Source organism: Cololabis saira, chromosome 21, assembly GCF_033807715.1.
Source record: "Cololabis saira isolate AMF1-May2022 chromosome 21, fColSai1.1, whole genome shotgun sequence".
Lineage (NCBI taxonomy): Eukaryota > Metazoa > Chordata > Actinopteri > Beloniformes > Belonidae > Cololabis > Cololabis saira.
The window spans coordinates 29552941-29575348 of NC_084607.1; the positions used below are offsets into that span (position 1 = coordinate 29552941).

Here is a 22408-nt window from a genome sequence, read left to right on the forward strand (position 1 = left end):
ACTTCAAACTATAACACACTTGGAGTTACAAGTGTGAAAATGTCTATCAGACCTTCACCAAATGTAAAACTGGACAGTTGTTGTCGTCCTGTGAACATCAGTCTCGGAACCTCTGCTTGCTTAAAAGGAGCTCCAAATGCAAAGGAGTCAATGGACTTGTATTATAAGCTTAAGTTTGCAGAAGATTAGATTTTTTTAAACTTTAAAACATGTGACATGGTTCAGATTTGAGATTCAGTTAAGTAAACAAATAGGCTCAAGATCTGAGTCCACTCCTGTCCTCCTTCAGAGCATGTTGAGCTGTGATGCTGTTGTAATCCATCATCAGGATCAGCTGCCCGGTCAGCAGTCAGCTCCATAATGGTTGCTGGAAGCCCGGTTCATCATGTGCATCATACATACAGCAAAAAAGTGCAGAAGCATGGAAAAGCTGACCACAGATCCTCGTGCCAGATAATTATGTCTGGTGATTCAGCTCTCTGTGTCAGGTGGCAGTGGACGCTCTGAATAAGCGGGTGTGTCACCATGCGCGTCTGGGACTCATCTGCCTCATCATGACTACCTCCAGCTGGCTCAGCGAGAGCAGGTCTGTTCCTCCACCTGAACACGACCGGCTCAGCTCCGCGGAAGAGAAAACATTCAGTTCACTGCCTCCTGACATCACCAGGACCCGCAGTCGAGACCAGAATCAAATAGAGCGAGCGAGCTGTTGAAAATCTGCAGTGAAAGCTCGAGTTTTACACAGAAAAAACTAGACCTCGCTCTACAGATCTTGTTTATGTGAGAGTGAACACGTTCTTGAAGCAGAGAAATACCAAAACAAAGGATGGGGTCTCCGTCTCAGGAAGAGGCTGACCTGCTGAAGTAGATGTAGTGATATAAAGCTGAATGAGACATTGTTCCTCGATGGGTTTTCCACTGCAGCTTTTCCTCCTTGTTATCACCCCACCTCAGCTCCACAAAGACGTGCTCTTACTTCAAGAAGTGGTTGCACAAAGCTGGGTGTTGTCCACTTGTAGCGCTATTTTAGTTCACTTTCAAATGTCTGCGTCGTATATATTTGCTTAATGAAAGAAATGTAAAAGGCAATAAGTAATAATTCCAGTCACCATTTCATCTGAGAAGAGCTCACCTGGTCTGGCGGAGAGGGATGGGTAGTGAGATGCAGAGGAAAGGGTCAAAGGTGTTGCTCTGTTTCAGGCAGTGGGGGCATGTCAGGGAGGATCTAAGGAGAGGAAAGAACACGGTCACATCAGCAGACTCCACACAGACTTCCACATAGGGCTGGGGATCGATTCAAATATCAAGAATCGATTCGATTCCGATTCTTAAGATTCAGAATTGATTATCACGCTTTGATTTGATCCAATTCGATTCGATCCGATATTGATTTGGGTTACTGTTAATAAAACTGTTTTTTCAGCTGTTGCATGAATTATATGACTGTCTAGTTATGCAACATATTAATACTAGTATTATATTTAGATTCAACAGCAAGTATTGGCAGCTAATGATGCTGTAAGGACCAATCAGCTCCCAGAATGCTGATAGAACTGCTTTCAGAAACATCGTGGGGCAGAATTAGCAAACAGATCCAGGGAGGAAACAGAGGACGAAAGAAATCGCTTTTATTTTTTCCCCATTTATGAGAATTTGGTTTTTTAACATTTATGCAAATGTAACCCCAAGACAGTATATAAAAGCAAAGAAATATAGACAATTTATGCAATTATAACTGAAAACTTTAATGTTTTCATACCTTTAAACATATTTAAAGGCAAAAACATGGCACCAGTTATTCTCGTGTCCAACAAAATATTCCTTTTTTGGGCATAAACAAAAATGTACCAAAAGTTTTAATGTAATGATGAAAAAAAAACTAAAAAAAAAAACATTTTTTTCTTTTTTAAATCGATCTTTAGACATATGAATCGATTTTTAGGAATTAATATGAGAATCGATTTAAAATCGGAGAATCGATCTTTTCAACACAGGCCTACTTCCACATAAACCTCAAAGTCCTACCGAACGAGTGTGGCGGCAATGAAGACGGCTCAACGTCGTCACCAGAGTGGACAGCGGTGTAAATGAGCGCAGCGCTCCTTTCAGGGGGCTTGATCTCATTTTGGGAAAGGAAAGGATGAGTGATGCAACCGGTGAGGATGATAACGGCGGGGAACGGGGCTCGGAGGGGGGAATTAGTAGCAGCGGGCCCCTGGGGGGGAACCATGCTAAGAAGGCAACAGGAGAGGTTTCTATCTCATTGCGTCACATTCGGTGAAAAGTAGAGAAGTTAACGCAGTGACGGGCTCTCCTCCTTTACGTCTGAATGCACAGAAATGAATGAAAACAAAGCTGTGATTTTTCTGCTCGACTTGTTTTCTTTTGTTCCTCCTTCAATTAATAACTCTCAATTTCACCAGAAGAAATAACTTATTCCAGGCAGATAAACGACTGAATGAATCTTTAACTTGCCTCGCAACCAAATTCTTCTGTCCCACATTTGCTGTCAAGCACTTGTGCAGGATTAAATGAGATTGACTGGTGGTAAATGTTTAAATGATTTCCTCTCAATTAGTAAAAGCTGAGTAACACTAAAGATTAACACATCTGAAAGTATTACCTGATACCAAATGTTTTGATTTGAGGTTCATCTGAAATGCTGCTGGCTCTTCTTGACCATGACAGCAGCTAAGTGACTTTGCTGCCCTCCCGGGCTTAATCCACACGCCACACTGGATGTTTTCCACATTTGCTGCCATCTAGAAGCTATAGTCAATTTAATCTGCTTCCTGAAAGCCTGGTGGCACACTGAGGTTAAGGAAGCCACCTCAGAGGCTCAGAAGATTAATTTCCAAACCAGCTGGAAAATATATTTATATATACATATATATTCCTTTTTTTGTAGGAAAGGATATAAAAACATTCTCTGGAGCTCCGTTTTCTCCGTGTTAACATTAAGGCTGTGCAGATGACTTCGCAGGTCCAGGATGTGACTGTGCGAGTGTGAAGGATGGTGCAGCTGGCACGTCAGCTCAGGAATAAACACACTGTATTCCCAGTCATTTTGAATTTCTGCAGGGACCGAAAGCTCTCGCCGCAATGGCTGCTGGTAAAAGTGGAAACTACAGTGTGCAATGTTTTTTACCCTGGTTCAGCTTTTCATTTCCTTTACTGTCAGCATGGTTGGTGTAAATCTGAAATTATGTGATGATTATGTTGTGATTCATCACTATTCGCAAAAAGTGCACCGTGCAAAACAGAAATTGATTATAGACTTGTGGGAAGTATAAGTCAACAACTAGTGTCAGTGAGTTGAGGGAATTGTAGCTTTCGCAGAGGAAAAGAACACGTTCTCTCCATCACCACGAACCCACAGCGTGCACGCTAAAACTATGTTACAAGATGACTTTAATTATTACAAATATGTCGCCCTTGTTTTTTTGCTACTGAACTTGAAACCAAACAGAAATTCCATGTTTCTATTTAACCTTTTAAAAGCGATTGCTCGATATAGCCACACGTTTTTGTTTTTCCTGAGATGCCGCGAGTGTCGGGTTCCTGGTGTGTTTCACGATCACCTTTCGCTGAAGCAGCAACCGCCGGCTCCAAAAATGCTGCCGTCTCTGTAAAGCTCAGAGTTGGGAAACAACCACAAGTTCTCAGAGTGATCTGCGTCACGTGAGGGAGGCGGTCAGGTCGGCGCTGGGTCATCCTTGAGGTTTCTGTTTGCAACATAAGCAGGAGCGCCGGTCTGCACAAAGGTTATTTTCTGCTTGAATGCTTGGAATGGCTCGACGAAAGTATCTTTCAGCGGCTGGTGGCAGCTTTGGGAGCAGATTTTTCAGTTCGTGATTACCTTCACTTAACGACGGCGGCCTATGGCGGCAGCTCTATCCTGCTGCAGTCCAGCTTCAGCTGGTTCTGTGTCCGTCATTGATCCATCATAGCATGTTTCTGAGGATAATGTGGGATATTTATGACTTTAAGCCACACCCTTCCCTATTTGCAGCAACATACTTTATATCGTGATGTTTAAATTCAAGTTTATATAATTAAAGCAGTACTGGAGTTGAGGGGGGATGAGGGGGGATGGCATCCCCCCCTGAAATAAAAACGGTCCAAATCATCCCCCCTGTAAACTGCCATCCCCCCTTTGCATCCCTTATGTCATTTCATCAATTAATGTGGTTTTACTGCTATTTCAACATTTAGAGTCATCACCAGAAAAATAACACCAGAAAAATAACTTATTTGACAATTTTCACCTGTTTCAAGTAAATTTTCACTTGAAATAAGTAGAAAAAGATTTATCTTCTTATTCCAAGCAAAAAAATCTTGTTCCACTGGCAGATTTTTCTGCTAATTTTAAGTGAAAATCTATTTGAAACAAGTGAAAATTGTTGTTTTTTCCAGTGATGAGTCTTGTTTTAAGTGTAATGAGATTTCTTTTTACTAAAATGAGACATTTTAACTAGAAATAAGACAAATATTCTTGTTAAGATTTTGAGTTTTTGCAGTGATCCATTTTACTTATCCTGTGAAGGACAGAGTCATATTGATAAGTTCAGAAAACTGTTTGTTATTGTTGTGTTTTGATGTATTTGATGTAAGCCCAGTGGATATTTAAAGCTTACAGAAGGCTGCATTTAACTGCTGCTATGTCATTCCTGCAGTATTTCTGCAGGTGTTTTGGTCACTGCTATTATTTGTAATATATTATATTATTTGTAATCAGCACAAATTATCTGTCCCCATATGATAAAATCCACCATCCCCCCTAATTTTTTTTTTACAACTCGAGTACTGGTTTAAAGTTAAAAAAACTGCAACTTCAGTGATTAATTTTAAAGAAAAATATCCCCTTTTTGGTGTTGTAAACATGATCTAAAAACTCCTGCTTCTTTTGCTGTTTTTTAAAACTTTTTCATTTGCTTTTTAAGTGTCATGCTGCATCTTAAATGTGTTTACTTTGGCCCTTCGTGACCTTTTACGCTGAGCTCTACTGTGGGAACATAAGGCCTGGATGAGCTGTGCAAATGTGTTTTCCTTATAAGAGGGCACCTGACAGACCCAGCAGGGGAGGAGAGGGGGGGGGGGGGGGGGGGGGCATAAAGCTCCATTCAAACAAACCCAGCTGACACGGCCTCTAAGTGGATCTCTCCCTCTTGGCAGAGTAGAATGGCTGCCCTACGGATGTCTTATTCTCGCCAGGAAACAGTGAGGGTAACTGCACTCCATGCATACAAATCACACCCCGACTCCACTAAAACATAGATGTGCCAGGCGCTGCTCTAAAACACCAAAAGGATTGAAGGAGCAGAGGAAGAGGGGGGTATTCTGGTGATGCTCTAATGGCGGAAGCGTGCAAAGGTTGAGAGGAACGTATCGTCCTGTCTGAGACGCAGCCATGCTGAAGAATCTGCACTGCAGCACACTGGCACAGCTTTGAACTTTGTTGAGTAACACTTTTTCTTTCCAAAGCAATAAAAAACCCAAGATTCTCAGGTTGATATAAAAGTATGCATGTGATGCTCTTCCATGTTTTCTGACTGAGGCAGAGAGTTATTATGATGGATTATCACCTTAGACGTGACTGGAGGCTCATCATCGCTTTGCACAGATTGCTTCTGTTAGACAGTTTTTTCTAACATCGGCTCTCTGTGATGTCATATGGGGCTGAATTTCATTTTATGGTCTTACTTTCCGAGAACAATAGCGTCAGCAGTCATTTTTTGGAAGTGAAAATGTACAATTTCCCAGCAAGGACTGGGTATAGTTGTCCGTCTGGTGAATCTGCTTACTCTCACTAAGCATTTTCTCAAGGAATGTGAAAGAAAATTGGCCCACCATGGCACAGTGGATGCAATTTGTTTTTTCTAGACGTGTTTTTCTTTCTTTTTCCGTGACACTTCACTGAGGACTGTTTAATGAATAAAGCCCAGTAGGCTGCTGGAATTTCAAAAACACTAAAGCTGAAAGTCTGTATTGTTCCAATATTAGAAGCACATGAGTCTGACCTACAGGCCTTCAATAAACTGTTGGCAATTGGTGTGTGCATGCACTTTAGAGCAAACATCATGGGTACAGGGATATTAGTAGCCAAGTGTCACACTTTTATGGTCTGTTTTCCATCAGCAAAGCATTAAATATGATAAATTTACATGATTATCACATCAACACATCCTCATCACCAACACATCATTGATTAGCTGTTTCTACACTGCAAAAAGTCAAAATCATACAAGAATATTCTTCTTATTTCTAGTTAAAATGTCTCATTTTTAGTAAAAAAAATCTCATTACAATTAAAACAAGACTCATCACTGGAAAAAAACAACAATTTTAAAATAAGTAGAAAAAATCTGCCAGTGGAACAAGATTTTTTTGCTTGTAATGAGAAGATACATCTTGTCCCACTGGCAGATTTTTTGACTTATTTCAAGTGAAAATTTACTTGAAACAGGTGAAAATTGTCAAACAACAAAGTAATTTTTCTGGTAATTACTTGTTTTAAGGGTAATGAGATTTTTTGACTAAAAATGAGACATTTTAACTAGAAATAAGACAAATATGTCTGGTATGATTTTGAGTTTTTGCAGTTTATTTCTTGCCTACAGATGTTTTCTGAGTCTGTAGTCTGCCACAGTTCCCACATATACACCTATAAACACTGTCAAATACAGAAAACACATGAAGACTATGTGGGATGTTTGATACAGAATAGAAATTAATCAGCATAACATTTACTCAATGCTCAATTGGGCTTTAATCTTTGTTTTGGTGGTTTGCTATGCTGTTCTTTTTCATTTTCTCAGTCTAACTCTGGCCCAAACATGCATGTTAGGATCTGAAGTGTTAATATGTTGAAAAGCCTCCAGGGATTGGACCAATCAGAAAACACTTGAACAAGAGCCTCTCCACGTGTTTGTCGGTCTGAGTTGTTCTGCAATAATTACTAGCTTTTACAGTTATTCTGGTTGCAAAGCTACTTCAGAGGTGAGAAAGATTGAAATTAGATGGCTGAAAATTAGCATAATATGGCCACTTTAAATAGATTGGTATCTAAATATTTTCACTAAACCAAGAATCTATACCCCGCTGGGAAATAAGCATGCATGTATTTACCACTCTCATTTTTATCTGGGAATAATCTGAAAACTAATAACCACGCTTGGAAACAAACGATACTAAATATGACCAAAACCGACTAATTTGAAGATGCGAGCGGCGAGCCTCTCAGAGAAAGCGCACCGGAGTAAGACGAGCTTCACTCCCACTGAAAATGCACCACGTCTGTAATCTGAAACGCTCGGCTGCCCGTCGCTCGGCGTCAGCGCAGACACACAGCCTGACAGACAGTTTTATTGCAGTCTCCACAAACGACAGCACAGTAAAGGATCTCCATCTTATACCAAATCTGATTTAAGATTTACTTGATCAGATGTGGTTGAAAATAAATGACAGTTTGCAAATCTGTGCAAAACAGGAGGAAATCTGATTTTGTGTAAGACACAGGGATACAAATGATGCTAAATGCATCATGAAATGCAGCTTGTGAAAATATCCTTTGATCAGCTCCATCACGCAATGACACATAAAATAAATTAACACCAAGTCGGTCTTGGCTTGGATTGCTTGGACAGGGATTTGACTTGTTTGAACACATATAATGGCGTCGATGATTGTGTAGTGACAAACTGCGCTATTAAAAGAATAATTCTCTGCTCTGTCAACTTGAGATGTTGAATCACATCGGACACTGCGTTGCCAAGCCCCACGGGCAGCGGCGGAGGCTCAGGAATCAGCTCCTCCAGGAAAACTGGAGCAGGAATGAAGAACTATTTGTCCGAGGTCACGATCCATGATCCAGTATACATGTCCACTTGAAACCTCAGCCTTGGGATGCATTATCTCCTGCAATTTCTGCATGCCAGGCAGTGTAAAGTTGCTGCTGTTGCTATATATATGTATATATATATATGTGTGTGTGTGTGTGTGTGTGTGTGTGTGTACTCCATCGCACCCACTCTCCTTGGCTGGGAAGTCACTTGAGCGGGAGAAAGGAACAGATTTTGCCTCCAAGGCTGCCGAGACTGCCGCTTCCTGTGCAGACACGCCCAACGTGTCACAGCTGAAACATTTGACAGTGAGGGTAGCAATTAAGAGACGCGCTGAGGCAGATGTATTGCTGTGACTCACACTGAGCTGTCACTTTTTGGAGGAATTAGCAGATGGAAGAAGGTACAGTACAGACAAATAATTCCTTAGCCGGTGAGTCCAGAGCGACGGCGCTCTCCAGTTATTCTCAGAATTAGATCAGATGTTTGGTCAGTTGGTTGAATGGTGATTTACAGCCTGAAAACAGCAGGACAACCTGATTGCTTTAAACAAAAACGGATTACCCATGTGAGCTTTCATGGTTAAGAAACATGCGTCTATTTAATGGGATAATATAAAGTGCATACTTTTTTTCACCCTTCTAACAAATCAGCTTTACAGGCTGCAGATGTAAAACATGGACAAAATTAACAGACTTTTTATCTCCAGGATGACAGACTGATGGGAGTCATGAGGATATCCAGCTGTTTGGTGAAGGCTATTCATAAAATAGCACCAGGAAGTAAAAAAAAAATCCTTGTAAGTCAATTTAGGGACAAAACAATACAGAAAAGAGCCAAAGAGGTTGTCTGTTGTCTGCTTGGTAATTACTGATGTGTGTGAGAGAGAGAGAAAGCATGTGTGTGTTAACATTAACCATCTTTCAAGCTCTGCTCCTGTTTTTTTTTTTTTAAAGAAGTAATGGCCTCTTCATCACATCTGCTATCTTTAGCAACTACACTGCAGTCCCCTTGAAGTGTTAAGGTTACTGGTGTGATGTGGCCCCGACTGTACACAGGTGTAACTTCAGCCATCTCTCCACACAGTGTGTGAGATCGGACTGCGTGTGTGTGGGCTTTGTTTAATCTGTGACCTTTCTGCTGCGGGCCAACATTAAGACCACCTGAAGACGCGACAGAACAGCTTTTGTATAGTAAACACAGCTCACAAGACGAGTAACGGTACGGTATGTGTGGATTTACAACACAGATAAGAGTCTACAAGAGTCACAACTCCCGCTTTTGATACTTTTGTGTTAAAAACATCATGAAAAATCATCTGATCAAATACAAACTCAGGCGAACAACAAAATATAACTTTTCACTGGGCCAAAAATGGATACCAGAAAGAAAGTGTGTGGGGAATACTCAGTACTAACATGACATATTAGCTTCTTTAGCAGTAATACTGGATACAGAATATATGCATATACTGGAACATGAATGCATATACAAACTTAGATGCAGATTTAGAGAGTAAAATATATGATTTAGATAAGGGTACAAACAAAAACATATTCATTCCTGTTAACAACAAATGTGAGTATTACACTGATGAGCAATTTAACGATAAAGTAGTCATGAATGTCTATCATCCATTTCAACAGTAGAAGTATAAATTGTAACTTATTAAAAATAAAATATTACTTAAAACAGTTCAGAAAGAGTTTTATTATAATTGCAGTGTCAGAAACATGGTTGAAGGAGGGGATATGGATTAATTTCAGACAGATGGATATGAGTTATATTATGTAAATAGAAGGATTAAAAAAGGTGGAGGGGTAAGTTTGAAAGTTTGAAATGTAATGTCGTTGGTAATATGACAACTGTTGTTGACAGTGTTATGGAAATTATCAATGAAAAAGCTAAAAATGCCTTGAAGTAGTCATTCTTATGTGACTTTGTCAGCGTCTCACATCATTTTGGAAGAGTTTTGACCAGTTCTTCCTTTAACATTGCTTCAGGTCATTGAGTTTACGCAAAAATCTCATGGTCCCATGGCGGCATTTCATCTGGGTCGAGGTCTAGGTTTTGATTTGAAGCACACCGGCTAGGATGTTGTTGAAAATGTGAAGAATCAAGGTTTTGGTGCGGCCTAGTCTTGGATCTGTTGCATGACCCATCAGCTCAGTGACTGCAAGGTGCTCAGGTCCTGTGGCTGCAAAAGGAGCCCATGTCGTCACCCTTTCAGAGACGGTGGGTATGGGGTGTTTCTGCTGAAACGCTGTGCTTGGCTTGTGCAAAAACGTGGGCATTAAGGCCAAACAGCTCTCCTTCGGTCTCATCTGTCCAAAGAGCATCGTTCCAGGCGTCTTGTGGTCTGGGCTGTTGCCCTTTTTAGAAACCTAAGATGTTCTTCTGTGTGCTTTCAGACTGGCAACACGTTTGCATCTCACGTGCCCCGTGCCCCCGGTAGAGGAGCCCAGCCTTTTCTTTTATCTTGGGTAACTTTTTCTGAGCATTACATGATCTGATCCCGGGATGAATTCACTGAGTTATCAATCATGGGAAGACTGGCCGTCGTCTTAAATTCTTTCCTCTTGTAAATAATCTTTCTCTCTGTGCAACATTAAAGTCCAAATTGATAGAAAGTGGTTTTATAACTCTTTCAAGATTGTGATGCAGGTGCAAAAGCTTGGCTAAGTCCACTACTTATGTATTTCCCTGTAGGTCATGTGTTAATAGAAACCTAAATTCTCCAGACCAGCAAACTGCCAACATTTCTGTTTGTATGAGACCTGCACACCCAACCTGCTGATCAGCATCTGGCTGCAACTTCAACCACTTACATCCTAGAGAAGCAGGAAAGTGTCGCCTGATATTATCCAGATTAGTTTTCTCCTTTTTGATTTTTATAAAAAAAAATAATTAAATAAATAAATATGGCCTAATGCAATGAGTCTGAACATGTTTTATGGACAAAAATTCATGTTCCAGTGTTTTTAGGATGAGTACCAATTAAAATATAAAATTAGACTTTGAATGAATTCAATGGTGAATTTGAACTGGTTCCTTAACTTGTGATCGAAAAAATAAGCACTTCTGTTTAAAGGCTTTAGCCTTATACGCAGCATTTATTAACGTAAATAAAAAGGGAAGAAATTTGAAAAACCACCCACCAACATTGTAACTTTTTTATGTTGTGTCATAAAGTCAGAAATTCTGACGTATAAAACGTTTTACCTCCAATCCAAGGGTTTATTTCTTCATATAGCTCTCATACTGTAAGCCTTCATACATAACGAGACACCTGCGAGACACCCCTTCAAAATAAAAAAGAAGAAGCTCTGGACATCTTTAGTGTTTGAGAAATTATTGCGCCAGCCACTCCCGCTGTTGAGAAAATAGTCAACAGAAGACGAAGACAGTGGATAATCAATAAAATAAGCTAAAACAAATCTGTCTCCTCCTCTGTCCACACAAAATGCATTATTTTGCTTTCCTTCTGGTAATTTGGTCTCGTCATGTGACCGACTATGTCAGATCCAGGGATGCTGGAGGCAAATGTGAGTCAAAAAGTGCTTTCATTATACTTCCGCTGACTGTCAACACATCGGGAAAAACCATCTGTGATAGCATAAAAAGGTTGTTGCGATATTTGACAGGTTTTCTTTTTATTCTAGGTGTTTCAATCACAGATGTTTTCTGGTGTTAATGGAAACGTGACTTGTATCTCACTCGAAATCTGTTGATGCCATTTTATTTTTAATAAAACAAAACAAACAACTATCCGTCATCAAGAGGTGTATGACAGAGTGTCTGTTCCTGGTTGCACTGGTTTACACTTGGACAATAAAAAATCAGGGGAGGCATCAGTCACTTAGACATTCACATGATCACATGACGATAGGAGGCGCCCAAAGAAAACCACAGAGCAGTCCGACAACACGCAAGAGCCCTGCTGCTCCTTTGTTGCTATTGCAGATTTAATTACAGGCAGATGTGAGAGTGGCGTGTTCACAGAGTAAACTCACTTATACTGCGCCTGGAAATGTTCCTGGACGAAGCTGTGCTGGACGTTGGGCTGCTGGGACTGGATGGGATCAGGATACGCCACCTCCTCACCTCCACCGGGACCCTGCAGCACAGACCAGGCTGAGCGTGATCACAGAGCACAACGGCAACCACATTCTTCAAAACATCTATCATTCAATGCTGACGTCGTCAGATGTAATCGACGAGGCAGGACGCTTTCCCCTGTGGAAAGCAGTTTTAGCACATCATGCATTTTTTTCTTTGCGATAAAATCATATTGAAAAGAGGGAGAAAGCAATGACTTCATGTAACCCACAGAGAGGCCCCTCCGCTCTTTTATATGTTCCCCAACTACAGAGAGGCAAATAAAGACGAGAAAAAACTGAGTCTGATCAGTGAAAGAAAGACTTGTAAGGTCAAGCGGGGCTGACAAACGCTGCTGTGCGCTAATGGCACTGCTATATATGAGACCGTTTTCATCGTTACTAAACCTAATTACCAGATTGACTTTTTTAATAATATGCACAACATTGGATAATAGTGCACTAATCATGTGACATTTAAGAAATAAAATCTAATGAATTAAAATCCCAAGAAAGTTAAATCATATTTGAATGAATAAATATTTGATCCTGCTTCAAACAGCTCGTCCAGATAAAAATCAGTCATTCAGTATAAAAAGAAATGGTGTAGGACGTTTTTAAAACTACCCACCAGTTTGTAGATGAACAACACATTATCTCCGGGCACGCTTTCATACTTTATAGAGCTGTAATTCATAATTAAATCAGGGATGTACAACCCCAGACATAACATCTCCACCTCCATGAGTCACAGTTGCTTATTGGAGCTTATCCTGGAAACTATTTTATATTTCAGACTCTTTTTATTTAATTATCAGAATTTAAAGTTATTTGGAGAATATCAAGGAATTAAAAGCATTAGTTGTTATTTTGTCCCGTTCTTCCTGCAAATATGTTTTATTGCTCTGTTTTTGTTACATTGTTTTGCTTCAGTATTTTGAAACACATCTGTCTTGTGGACCCGTCCAGTACCGGTACCCTCTTCTTCCTCCGTCACGGCCTCTGTAACGTGTGCAGAATGTGTGTGCAAAAGTGTTTCAGAAATGTCTGGATATCCCTGGAAGGATGCGGTCTTGAAAGCAGCATATGTCACTCTAATATCTACACTTCTCTTCTTTATTTTTACCATAAAAGAAGTGTTAATGACCTTAACGATGTTCACTGATCAAACCCCAAAACATCACAGAGTACATGCACCCGTTTCCCACATTAAAGCTCTGGAATAAGGATTTGTCTGGCCACAGGAGACATGTCCATCATGTGATGGTTCAGCCCTGATACGTTGATGCATGCTGCTGTTTTGGTCGACAAAGTTTGGAGCAGCATTTGTAAGTGGAGCTCCGTACTGTGGAGCTTGACATCATTTCCTCAAAGTAATCAAAGGTGTCTAGAGGGGTCCTGCTTAGGCTTGTGCGCTCTTCTTTAGTACACTGTAGCTCCTGCAGAGTCCTTGGATATCTTAAAATGCCATACTTTGCTTGTACATGTTTTCTGACTGATAGTGTTATTACAAGTTTACACTCTACTATACTCCACTACAAGCTCAACGGTTTTAGAAAGTAAACCATCTGTGTTATGTTGGCAATTGACATTTTCATATATGTAAAGACATTATAGTTGCAGAGTCTCACAGTTTTATGCTTTATCACAACTACGGAAATCTGTACCAACCCTACTTTGAAGAACATTGTTTTCTTTCTTTTTTTTATTCAATTATTTTCTCATACATTTGTTGGGAAAATGGCTCCCATCTTCCGATATTTACTCTTCAAAGAATCATATTTTACACCAAATTTACCTCACCTGAATGAAATAATCATGTCTGGTTTTGTTTATTTATTCTTAAATTTTCCCCGTATCAACTTTTTTTTTTTTTTGGAGCATGCTACACGTCTGAAATGCAAAAATGCATGTATTCAACTCAGTACTCAAGTACTCAAGTACTCAAGTATGCATCATTTCGGCTGTGCCTTTACGCCGGCCTGACCTGGCCAAAGGGAACTGCATTCTTCTAGGCTTTCTCTGTTTACACACACTCTCAGTCTATTAACTATTCCTCAGATGTCCCGGTCCCGCACCGGCGGCCTCTGTTCCCAGGCTGGCGACTCGACCATGACCTCCCGTCACCAATGAAGCTGAAAGGAAGTCTGGAATTTCTAAGGAGGAGAAGGAAGTGGTGGATGTGCATCTGCAAGATTAGTGTGAAGAGCATCGAGGGCCAGAGGAGTTATGTGCTCTATCCAACACTCTCAGACCCTTAGTCTACTAATTTAAAAGGATAAGAGCTTCAGAAGCATGAGAACAAAACCAGAAACCCCTGATGCACATGCTTCATCGGGCAGATGCAATGACAAAGTTCAGAGAACACTTCTCCACTTGTGGTTTTTCGGTCTTCATCATTTAAAGTAGTTGCACTCGGTTGGAGTTTCGTTAGGTGCAAAGCTACTCTAGAGGTACCAAACACTGAAAATGAACATGTTATGGCTTCTCAAATCAAAAGAACAGATGCATAAGCTTTCCACTCCCCCTCTTCTTTCCACATGCTCGGTAATGGATTCCAGAGTTATCTTTACGGAGAGATAACGAAACAAGACGGAGGCCACTGAGTGCAGACCCAGTTATTCTTATCACCTCTCAGAAATCCGGGCCGAGTCAATAGTCTGCAAGGTGTCATCTGCGTGTTAACAGCAGCTGTTGGGATGCGGAGGCTCGCTGAGGAGGAGGGGAAGCTTTACATGCCCACTGACATGCTGCTCTGATAAGAACTCAGAGATCTGAAAGGCTGTTGCCAGGTATCAGTTCCCATGGCGAAGGCTGCAACTGCTGCCGGTCCAAGAAATAGTTTTACCAGTTGTGAAACGACCCCGACAGATCAGCAGGCCTCCCCTGAGATGCCACGTGCCAGTCTGAAATGGAGATGCTATCATTGAAATCACCTGTCAGACTAATTTGCCAACTTTAACCTGATAAAAATGTTACGAAACAAGCTGGAAAAAGAGAGAGAGAGAGAAACAAAACAGCATTTCTTTCTCCTCTTCTGCAAATGAAGTACACAGGTAAACTCACACATGCACCTTTTCTGTTTAGTACATTTAAAGTCTATAATTGTATGTATACACTTGTAAAACGTTTCCTAATTACTGGGTTAAGTGGAAGTTACGGCTGGATGGATGAAACTGCTGAGTATTTACCTATTTGTGAGATGGGCTGTAATGAGCAGCATCTGGTCCAGAGTAAACCTGTTTTACCAGCAGTAAATAACCATCCTGTTAATGTTCAGCCCTGACCTGGGTGGCGTGTTGGCCTCTGATGGCAGACATGGCCACTGCTGATTAGTTTGTCTTGAAGGAGCCAAGAGTAGCTTCTTTTGTTGTGATAGTGACTCTAAGCCAGGGGTGTCAAATGTGCGGCCCGTGGGCCGCATGCGGCCCGAGAGAGGTTTTCATGCGGCCCGCGAGAAGTTTCCAACGCAAAAAAACAAAATGTTAATTTACTAAAAAGGAAGACATAAATAATTGCCATGAATTGCAGCATATCCGATAATCTATTTCTTCTACAAATACATTGTTATTCCACAAATAGAGCCGTTTTCGAATTTTTTTTGGTTTTCTAGAATGCATTTGCCGATTTTATTTCTTTGTAGACGGTCGTTTATTTTTATTAACTGACTACTATTATATATTTTTGCAGGAAAAATATCACTGCTAAAAAAGATGATAGAAGATATTTATTCTGAGAATTTCAGTTTTGAATACGAGGATAGTGACAAAGTAAAACAGTTAAAAAAGAAGTGCTGACTTTTTCGGCACACTGGCGTAAATATCCGCGCCAATTAAAAAAAATAAATACACTTAATTGTACTGGAAAAATCTCTAAATCACAAAGAAACACTCTCGGATGTAATAAGAAAGATTTTGCTTTTAATTAAATTTCCTATAAAAAAGCAAAATATAAAAAAAACATACTTGTTTCTGTTTATCTTTGTAAAATTATATTAAAAGTATCTGACATAATTTGAAAAAAAAATGAGAAATTTCAAGAAAAGATCCTGAAGAAATATATTTTACATAATTAGAGTGTAAACAAAGTGCATATTTCCTTTAAAATTAACTAAACTGATATTGGATTAGATAACAATAGTAAAAAAAAGAAAGAATTAGAGAAAAACTTTTCCGCACCGTTTTTGTTATTTTGAGCGTGCGACCCGCGAGAAAAAAATTGGTCAAATCCGGCCCGCCAAGCAAAATGAGTTTGACACCCCTGCTCTAAGCTATTCAAAAACCATTATGAAAGGTATAAAAAATGCCAGTGCCATACTTGAACCTTGTTACAAGCCCAGACTGAAGCGCTGTGACATGATTCCCGACAGGAACGGCATCTCAACGCGGGTGGTTACTTAACTCAGGTGGCAGGTAATGTGGGGCAAGCTCGTCGTTTATGAGCCTCTCTGCGGCTGCCCTGAGTTTTCTCTGCACTAGTTCTGCAGGGCTTTGTCACAAACTGGTTCAAAATACTGGTAATAGTTTTAAATGAGGAAAAACAACAAATCAAAAGAAAAATACATCATCTAGACTTCTTTTCTAATCTAACCTTTATGGATCTGGTTAAATACAAAACAGTGCAAATAATGTTCAGAGCAAGGAATAATCTACTACCAAAAAATATCAGAGGAATGTTCACAGAGAGAGAAAGGGGCTATAATCTAAGGGGAGAACTAAATTTTAGAAAACATAAAGTACGAACAACAATGTGCAGCATGTGCATATGGAACTGTGGAGTGACTCTGTGGAACAATTTGGAGCAGGAAATGAAACAAAGTAAATCTGTTTAAAAACAGATACAAAAAATTATTTATGAACAGGTATATGGAAAAGAAAATAGGTTAACGAGGAGTGTGAGAATAAATAAAATAGGGAAAAAGGTATATTATACTTGCTTAAGATATATTTAGATATTTATGTGGATATTTATGTAGTATATATTATATGTTGAGAGGGATAGTTATAATTATTTAATATATGGTATATATTTATTAGGTACAGTAGGTAGCATATGTATATTTATAGGGATATTTATGTAGTTTATATAGTGTATATTTATATAGATTTATATAATATTTGTATTTTCTATACATCGATATAATATTTATGTAATATTTGTATTTTCTATACATCGATATAATATTTATGTAATATTTATATTTTCTATATACTTATATGGATAATTATGTAGTAATAGGCATGTGTATGTAGTATTTATATAGACTATATGTATATGGATATTGTGTAGATATAATACTAACAATAATGTAAATTCATAGAATTATAAAGGGGTAGGAACTAGGGAAAAGTATACACTTCTTCCTACTCCTTTTTTCAAACATATGTGAATGAAGATATGATGTTACTGTTTACTTTTTATTTTTATTTTTTTGTTCGAAATAAAAATTCATTCATTCATTCATTTACTTTGGTGAATGTTGTTTTCTCAGAAACTATAAGTCAAAATTCAGGACCTGCTTCCTTCGGAGGACTATGATGAACACCGTCTTAGACCTCAAAGACGTTTAAGAGAGCCTCGTCTTCCCCAAATGTCCTTTTAGGTCACCTGTGCCAGCCCTGCAATCTAGCAGGGCTGACTAGGGGTGGGCAAAAATATCGATGGCAATATATCGCGATACTTTTCCAGCCGATTCAATATCGATATTCAAAATTTGATTATCGATTTTTTTTTATTTATTTTTTTTTTTATCCCCGATCTTTTTCCCATTATATCACCCAGTGCTCCTACCTAAGTGACAGTCCTGGGCATTGCCACTCTCTACCAACCCTGGGAGGGCCCTGCACTGAGCTCAGGTTTTATTTAACGTTTTATTTCATTTTATAATTTATTTTTTATATAAGACAATTGCCTGTCCTTAAAAAATGAAAAATAATGGACAGAGGTTTATTTATTTATGGATTTATATCTATACTGACTGATCACTCTGCCTGTCCTTGGTTTTAGTACCCATCTTTCTTGTGTTTATTATCATTTGCCACATAATTAAAGCAACCTCATACTAAATGTAATGTTAATTTCATATTATGTAAATAATATGAAAAACATATACAAATAAGTTGTAACTTTAGCTTGTATAGTTATAATAAAACATTGTTTTGACTCAGTTTGTCCCATGAATTGTCACTATAATCTGATGAACATGCAACTCGGATTTTAAGATCCATCACTATCATCTGATGTACATATTTTTAAGATGTGTAATGCATTTTTAAATTTTTCGGTGAACTATGTAGAATATAATAATCGGGATATCGCATAATCGGGATATCGCAATGTGTATCGTATAGTGGCTCAAGTATCGTGATGCGTATCGTATCGTGAGGTCCTTCCCAATACCCACCCCTAGCGCTGACAGACACAGTTTCTCAGCTGTCTTGAAGAATGGAGCCTGATATAGTAAGTTCACTTGTGTTGTTGTTATCTAGTTCATTAGAGGACACAGAGACACTCTCCTGCCCTGCCCTTCATGCAGCGACTGCTGGGATGCGTTCCAGCAGACCCCCCGTGACCCTGAGAGAGACTGGAGTAGACATGGATTCATGGGTGGACGGATGGAGACGCGTTTCTGCTCATGTTTACTTGTTTCCTTCTGGAGGATCACAGTTCAGCCGCCAAGACCACCGACTGCCAGCCATGTGATGAATCTCAGGATGAAGCTAGGCTGCCACAAATCCACCAGCTGCAGCCTTCACAGCCCAAGAAAAGGAGATGTAACCAACTCCTGATCAGTCAATAACACAAAAGTTATTGACTGATCATGAAAAGAGATTCTAACTCAAAAAGAACAAACCTGAAGCTAATCTACAAACACAATGAAATATAGACACATCCTGTAAATGTCCAACCACCAAAACAACTTTTATCTGTGCCTAAGTTCCGGGGGAGAGGGCTATGCCAGAGGCTGAGGAGAGGGGAGAAAATTAAAACCCGAATCCCTGAACCTGGAACCTTACAATGATGTAATTGATTCTGCAGGATTTAGATGAATGACGAAGATACAGCATGCATCTGCACAGCGGGCTGGAGCTGCACGCTGCCTCACCACCGTCAGAAGGAGGCCAGAGCTTGAAGAAAGGTACCAAACTTTTGATCTTGATGAGCCCAAATGTCTATTGCATAAGACATTTGATATATTTTTAAAATAATAATATAATTAAATGGACAACAAATCTGTTATCTGACAAAAAGGTATTTTTCTTTGGTTCAGAGGGCTTTTTTACGATGAGATGTTTGTTATAATTATATACTGTATACAAAAAAAAATATATACTGGTATATATGTGTGTATATACAGGACTGTCTCAGAAAATTAGAATATTGTGATAAAGTTCTTTATTTTCTGTAATGCAATTAAAAAAACAAAAATGTCATACATTCTTGATTTATTACAAATCAACTGAAATATTGCAAGCTTTTTATTATTTTAATATTGCTGATTATGGTTTACAGTTTAAGATTAAGATTCCCAGAATATATTCTAATTTTTTGAGATAGGATATTTGAGTTTTCTTAAGCTGTAAGCCATGATCAGCAATATTAAAATAATAAAAGGCTTGCAATATTTCAGTTGATTTGTAATAAATCCAGAATGTATGACATTTTTGCATTACAGAAAATAAAGGACTTTATCACAATATTCTAATTTTCTGAGACAGTCCTGTATACAGTATATGTGTGTATATATATATATATATATATATATATATATATATATATATATATATATATATATATATATATATATATATATATATATATATATAAGGACTTAGGAACCTTTGACCCAGCCTTCACTGGTTTCAGCAGCGACGGGGCGATGAGGAGGACACTCTGAACACTAGTGGACTCCCAGGTCTGTTAAATCCAGGACTGTTGACTCCAGGACGTCAGTACTCCAACATGGAAGTCTGAACCGGCGCAGATTAATGGTGCACAACGTCCCACCACTGGAGTTTTAATAATTCACTCCAAAAAAATGTTGCACGGAGTGATTCACCTCTGCAAGTCAAACCAGCATAAAGACATTTCGGCACTCTCGCTTTAGTGAGGGGAAGAAATCCCAGAAAATATCCGTCTTCACAGACCACCCTCACCCTGATGGGTTTTTAGGGACGTGAGGGCAGGCAGATCCCAGTAATGGCCCCCATATGAATAATTCAAAGAAGCCGCGGAACCGCACACGCGTGGGGATGGACATGTACAGCGGCTGCAGAAAGCACTTCGGTGAAGTGATTGAGAACATGCAACCAACAGCACCTTGATCCCCACGGTGATCGTAACGGAGAGGGTCAGCGAAGGAGAGACGAGAAACTGGGGCATCTGCAAAGAGGATGAGTGTGTGTGTTCGCTGACGGGCAGATGGGCGTAGAGTGAGAGCAGGAGTTATTGACTAAATAGTGTATTCAGCTGACATACAGGGTGTTGATAAATAATGGACAGCCTCCCTCAGCGCAGAATGCTTTCTTGTGGTTACCTCTCTACAAAGAGTCAATAAATAATACTGATGCTGCAGGCTTCTCTCTCTGGCCCGGCCGATTAGCACCGACCAGCAAACGCTGCTTGACTTTCTTTTATGGACATGCAAAGAGACCAGTGCAGGAACTTAAACTGACCTCAGCATTGCATCTGTATGAATGCTGAGTTTTACACTGGGATCCACCAGAACAATTCTGCTCTATAGTTTTGGTGAACGGGTCAAGAGGATTGGGCAAACGGGCCCTGCAGACACGTGTCTCAGCTGGGACTGTGATTACTGTGAGGTCATGCAGAACAATAACTGCTTCTACCTCACAACTGTGAAAGTACATTTGTGTGAATACACTACTGTGCAGAGACAAAAGAAAAAGTAATTTTCATCTTAGAAAAGACTGGTTTTCTGTCTTAACGTGACATTAAATGTCAGAGAACTGAGGGCCTTCGCTCTGGCTTGGGTCATTTTTACCCGAGCCTTAGTGCCTTGAAAGGGTTAAGCATTAAATCAAGGAGGAATAATCAGGTGAACACTGAGTTACAAGCTGGTTGAAGCTCTGTTGTCGACGCCGACGTCATACAAGAGCTTTTAGTACATCAGGATCAGAGATGCACAACCTTCAGGAGGTGTTTTGGACCACGCTCAGACACATTCCTAGGACGCCCGGCGGAATCTGCTCTCTTGAAGTAATTCCATAGCATCTCTGAGGTTCAAATCTGGGCAATTCAAAAAGCTTTCTGAGGGGGGTTCACTTTGATTCTTAAGGTTTTAATCCCTCTGCTCCACACCTTCAGCTGGCAGATGACTCTGACATTAACCTGTGGGATATTTTGTGAAACTTGAGTATTCATTTTCCCCTTAATGACGGCGAGTTACGAGGCAGCAAAGCATGACCAAATCATGATGCTCCCTCCACCACAACCTTTCTAAAAACTTTGGATCCATGAACGCTGCTAAAAAATTGGATTTGATTGTGTATATCTTCACAAATTGGAATTATTCACGGATTATTATCATGATTAACAAGGACAAGTGTTCCATCACATACAAATTACTTGTTTAAGTACCCTACCAGTGCCAGTCGAAGGAAACCACTTATGTAGAACCTTTCAGTAAAGCTGGGCATACACTGTGCGATATTTTAAATCGTTTGATTCAGCCCCATCTCAAACTGCACGACTAGATCGCTGAGTTCAAAAGTTCACAGCCCATGATTTATGGTCTCACACTGTATGACCCGTTGCTCTGATGCTCTGTCTGCTCACACTATACGTTCATAATACTCACGTCGGACTTCTGTTACTGGAACTGCAACGTCAAAAAGAAGTGGAAGAGGAGGAACCCCGAAGTGGGAAACAATATGCTCAGCAAAAACAAACGCGTTGCCACAATTTGTGCCATTCTGTGTGGCGATAAATGAAAAAAGATTAGACAATGTCGTGATTGGACAAAGAATTTGCTGGGCAGACGTGGGAAATGCGGTCTTTTTTTCTGGTATTAAAACATGATTTGTAATGTCAATTTGCAACACTTTAAACTACAAATAATAGTTTTTGACGTGACATCAGCATGCTCTCTGTGAAAGGATGAGTCCAATCGGGTTGTAGCTGCTTCAACTGTGATTCCTTCACGAGGAGCGACCAGGATTTCAAACACGTTTGATTTTCATGCGAGCGCACGATTTGTGATCGGGAGCTCGTCGTGCGGTGTTACTCTCTCGTCATTACCCCACGTAAACTGCACGAGGCACGAGCAACGATTGGGTCGAAATCTGGCCCGATCCAAAAAATAGTCACACAAGTGGAAAATCGGTTCAAAACGAGCCGACAATCTCACAGTGTCTGCCCGGCTTAAGTTGCTGGCGTGTCCAAGCATCTTCATCAGAGGTGTTGTGACTTGGTTCTTCAGGTGCTCATGTGCGTCAGGGATCACTGGCG

General features: G+C 39.8%; 1 protein-coding gene across 5 annotated transcripts in view; it reads right to left on the reverse strand.

Moving 5' to 3' along the window:
- The window catches only part of usp43b (ubiquitin specific peptidase 43b), a 98002-nt gene that overhangs the window by 49449 nt on the left and 26145 nt on the right, over positions 1–22408 (reverse strand). For all 5 annotated transcript variants that reach the window (XM_061711358.1, XM_061711357.1, XM_061711356.1 and 2 more), the window contains 2 exons: positions 11855–11958; positions 1133–1225 (listed from right to left, as the gene is read on the reverse strand). In XM_061711358.1, the coding sequence (XP_061567342.1) occupies positions 1133–1225; positions 11855–11958 (197 nt within the window). The remainder of the gene's footprint in view (positions 1–1132; positions 1226–11854; positions 11959–22408) is intronic.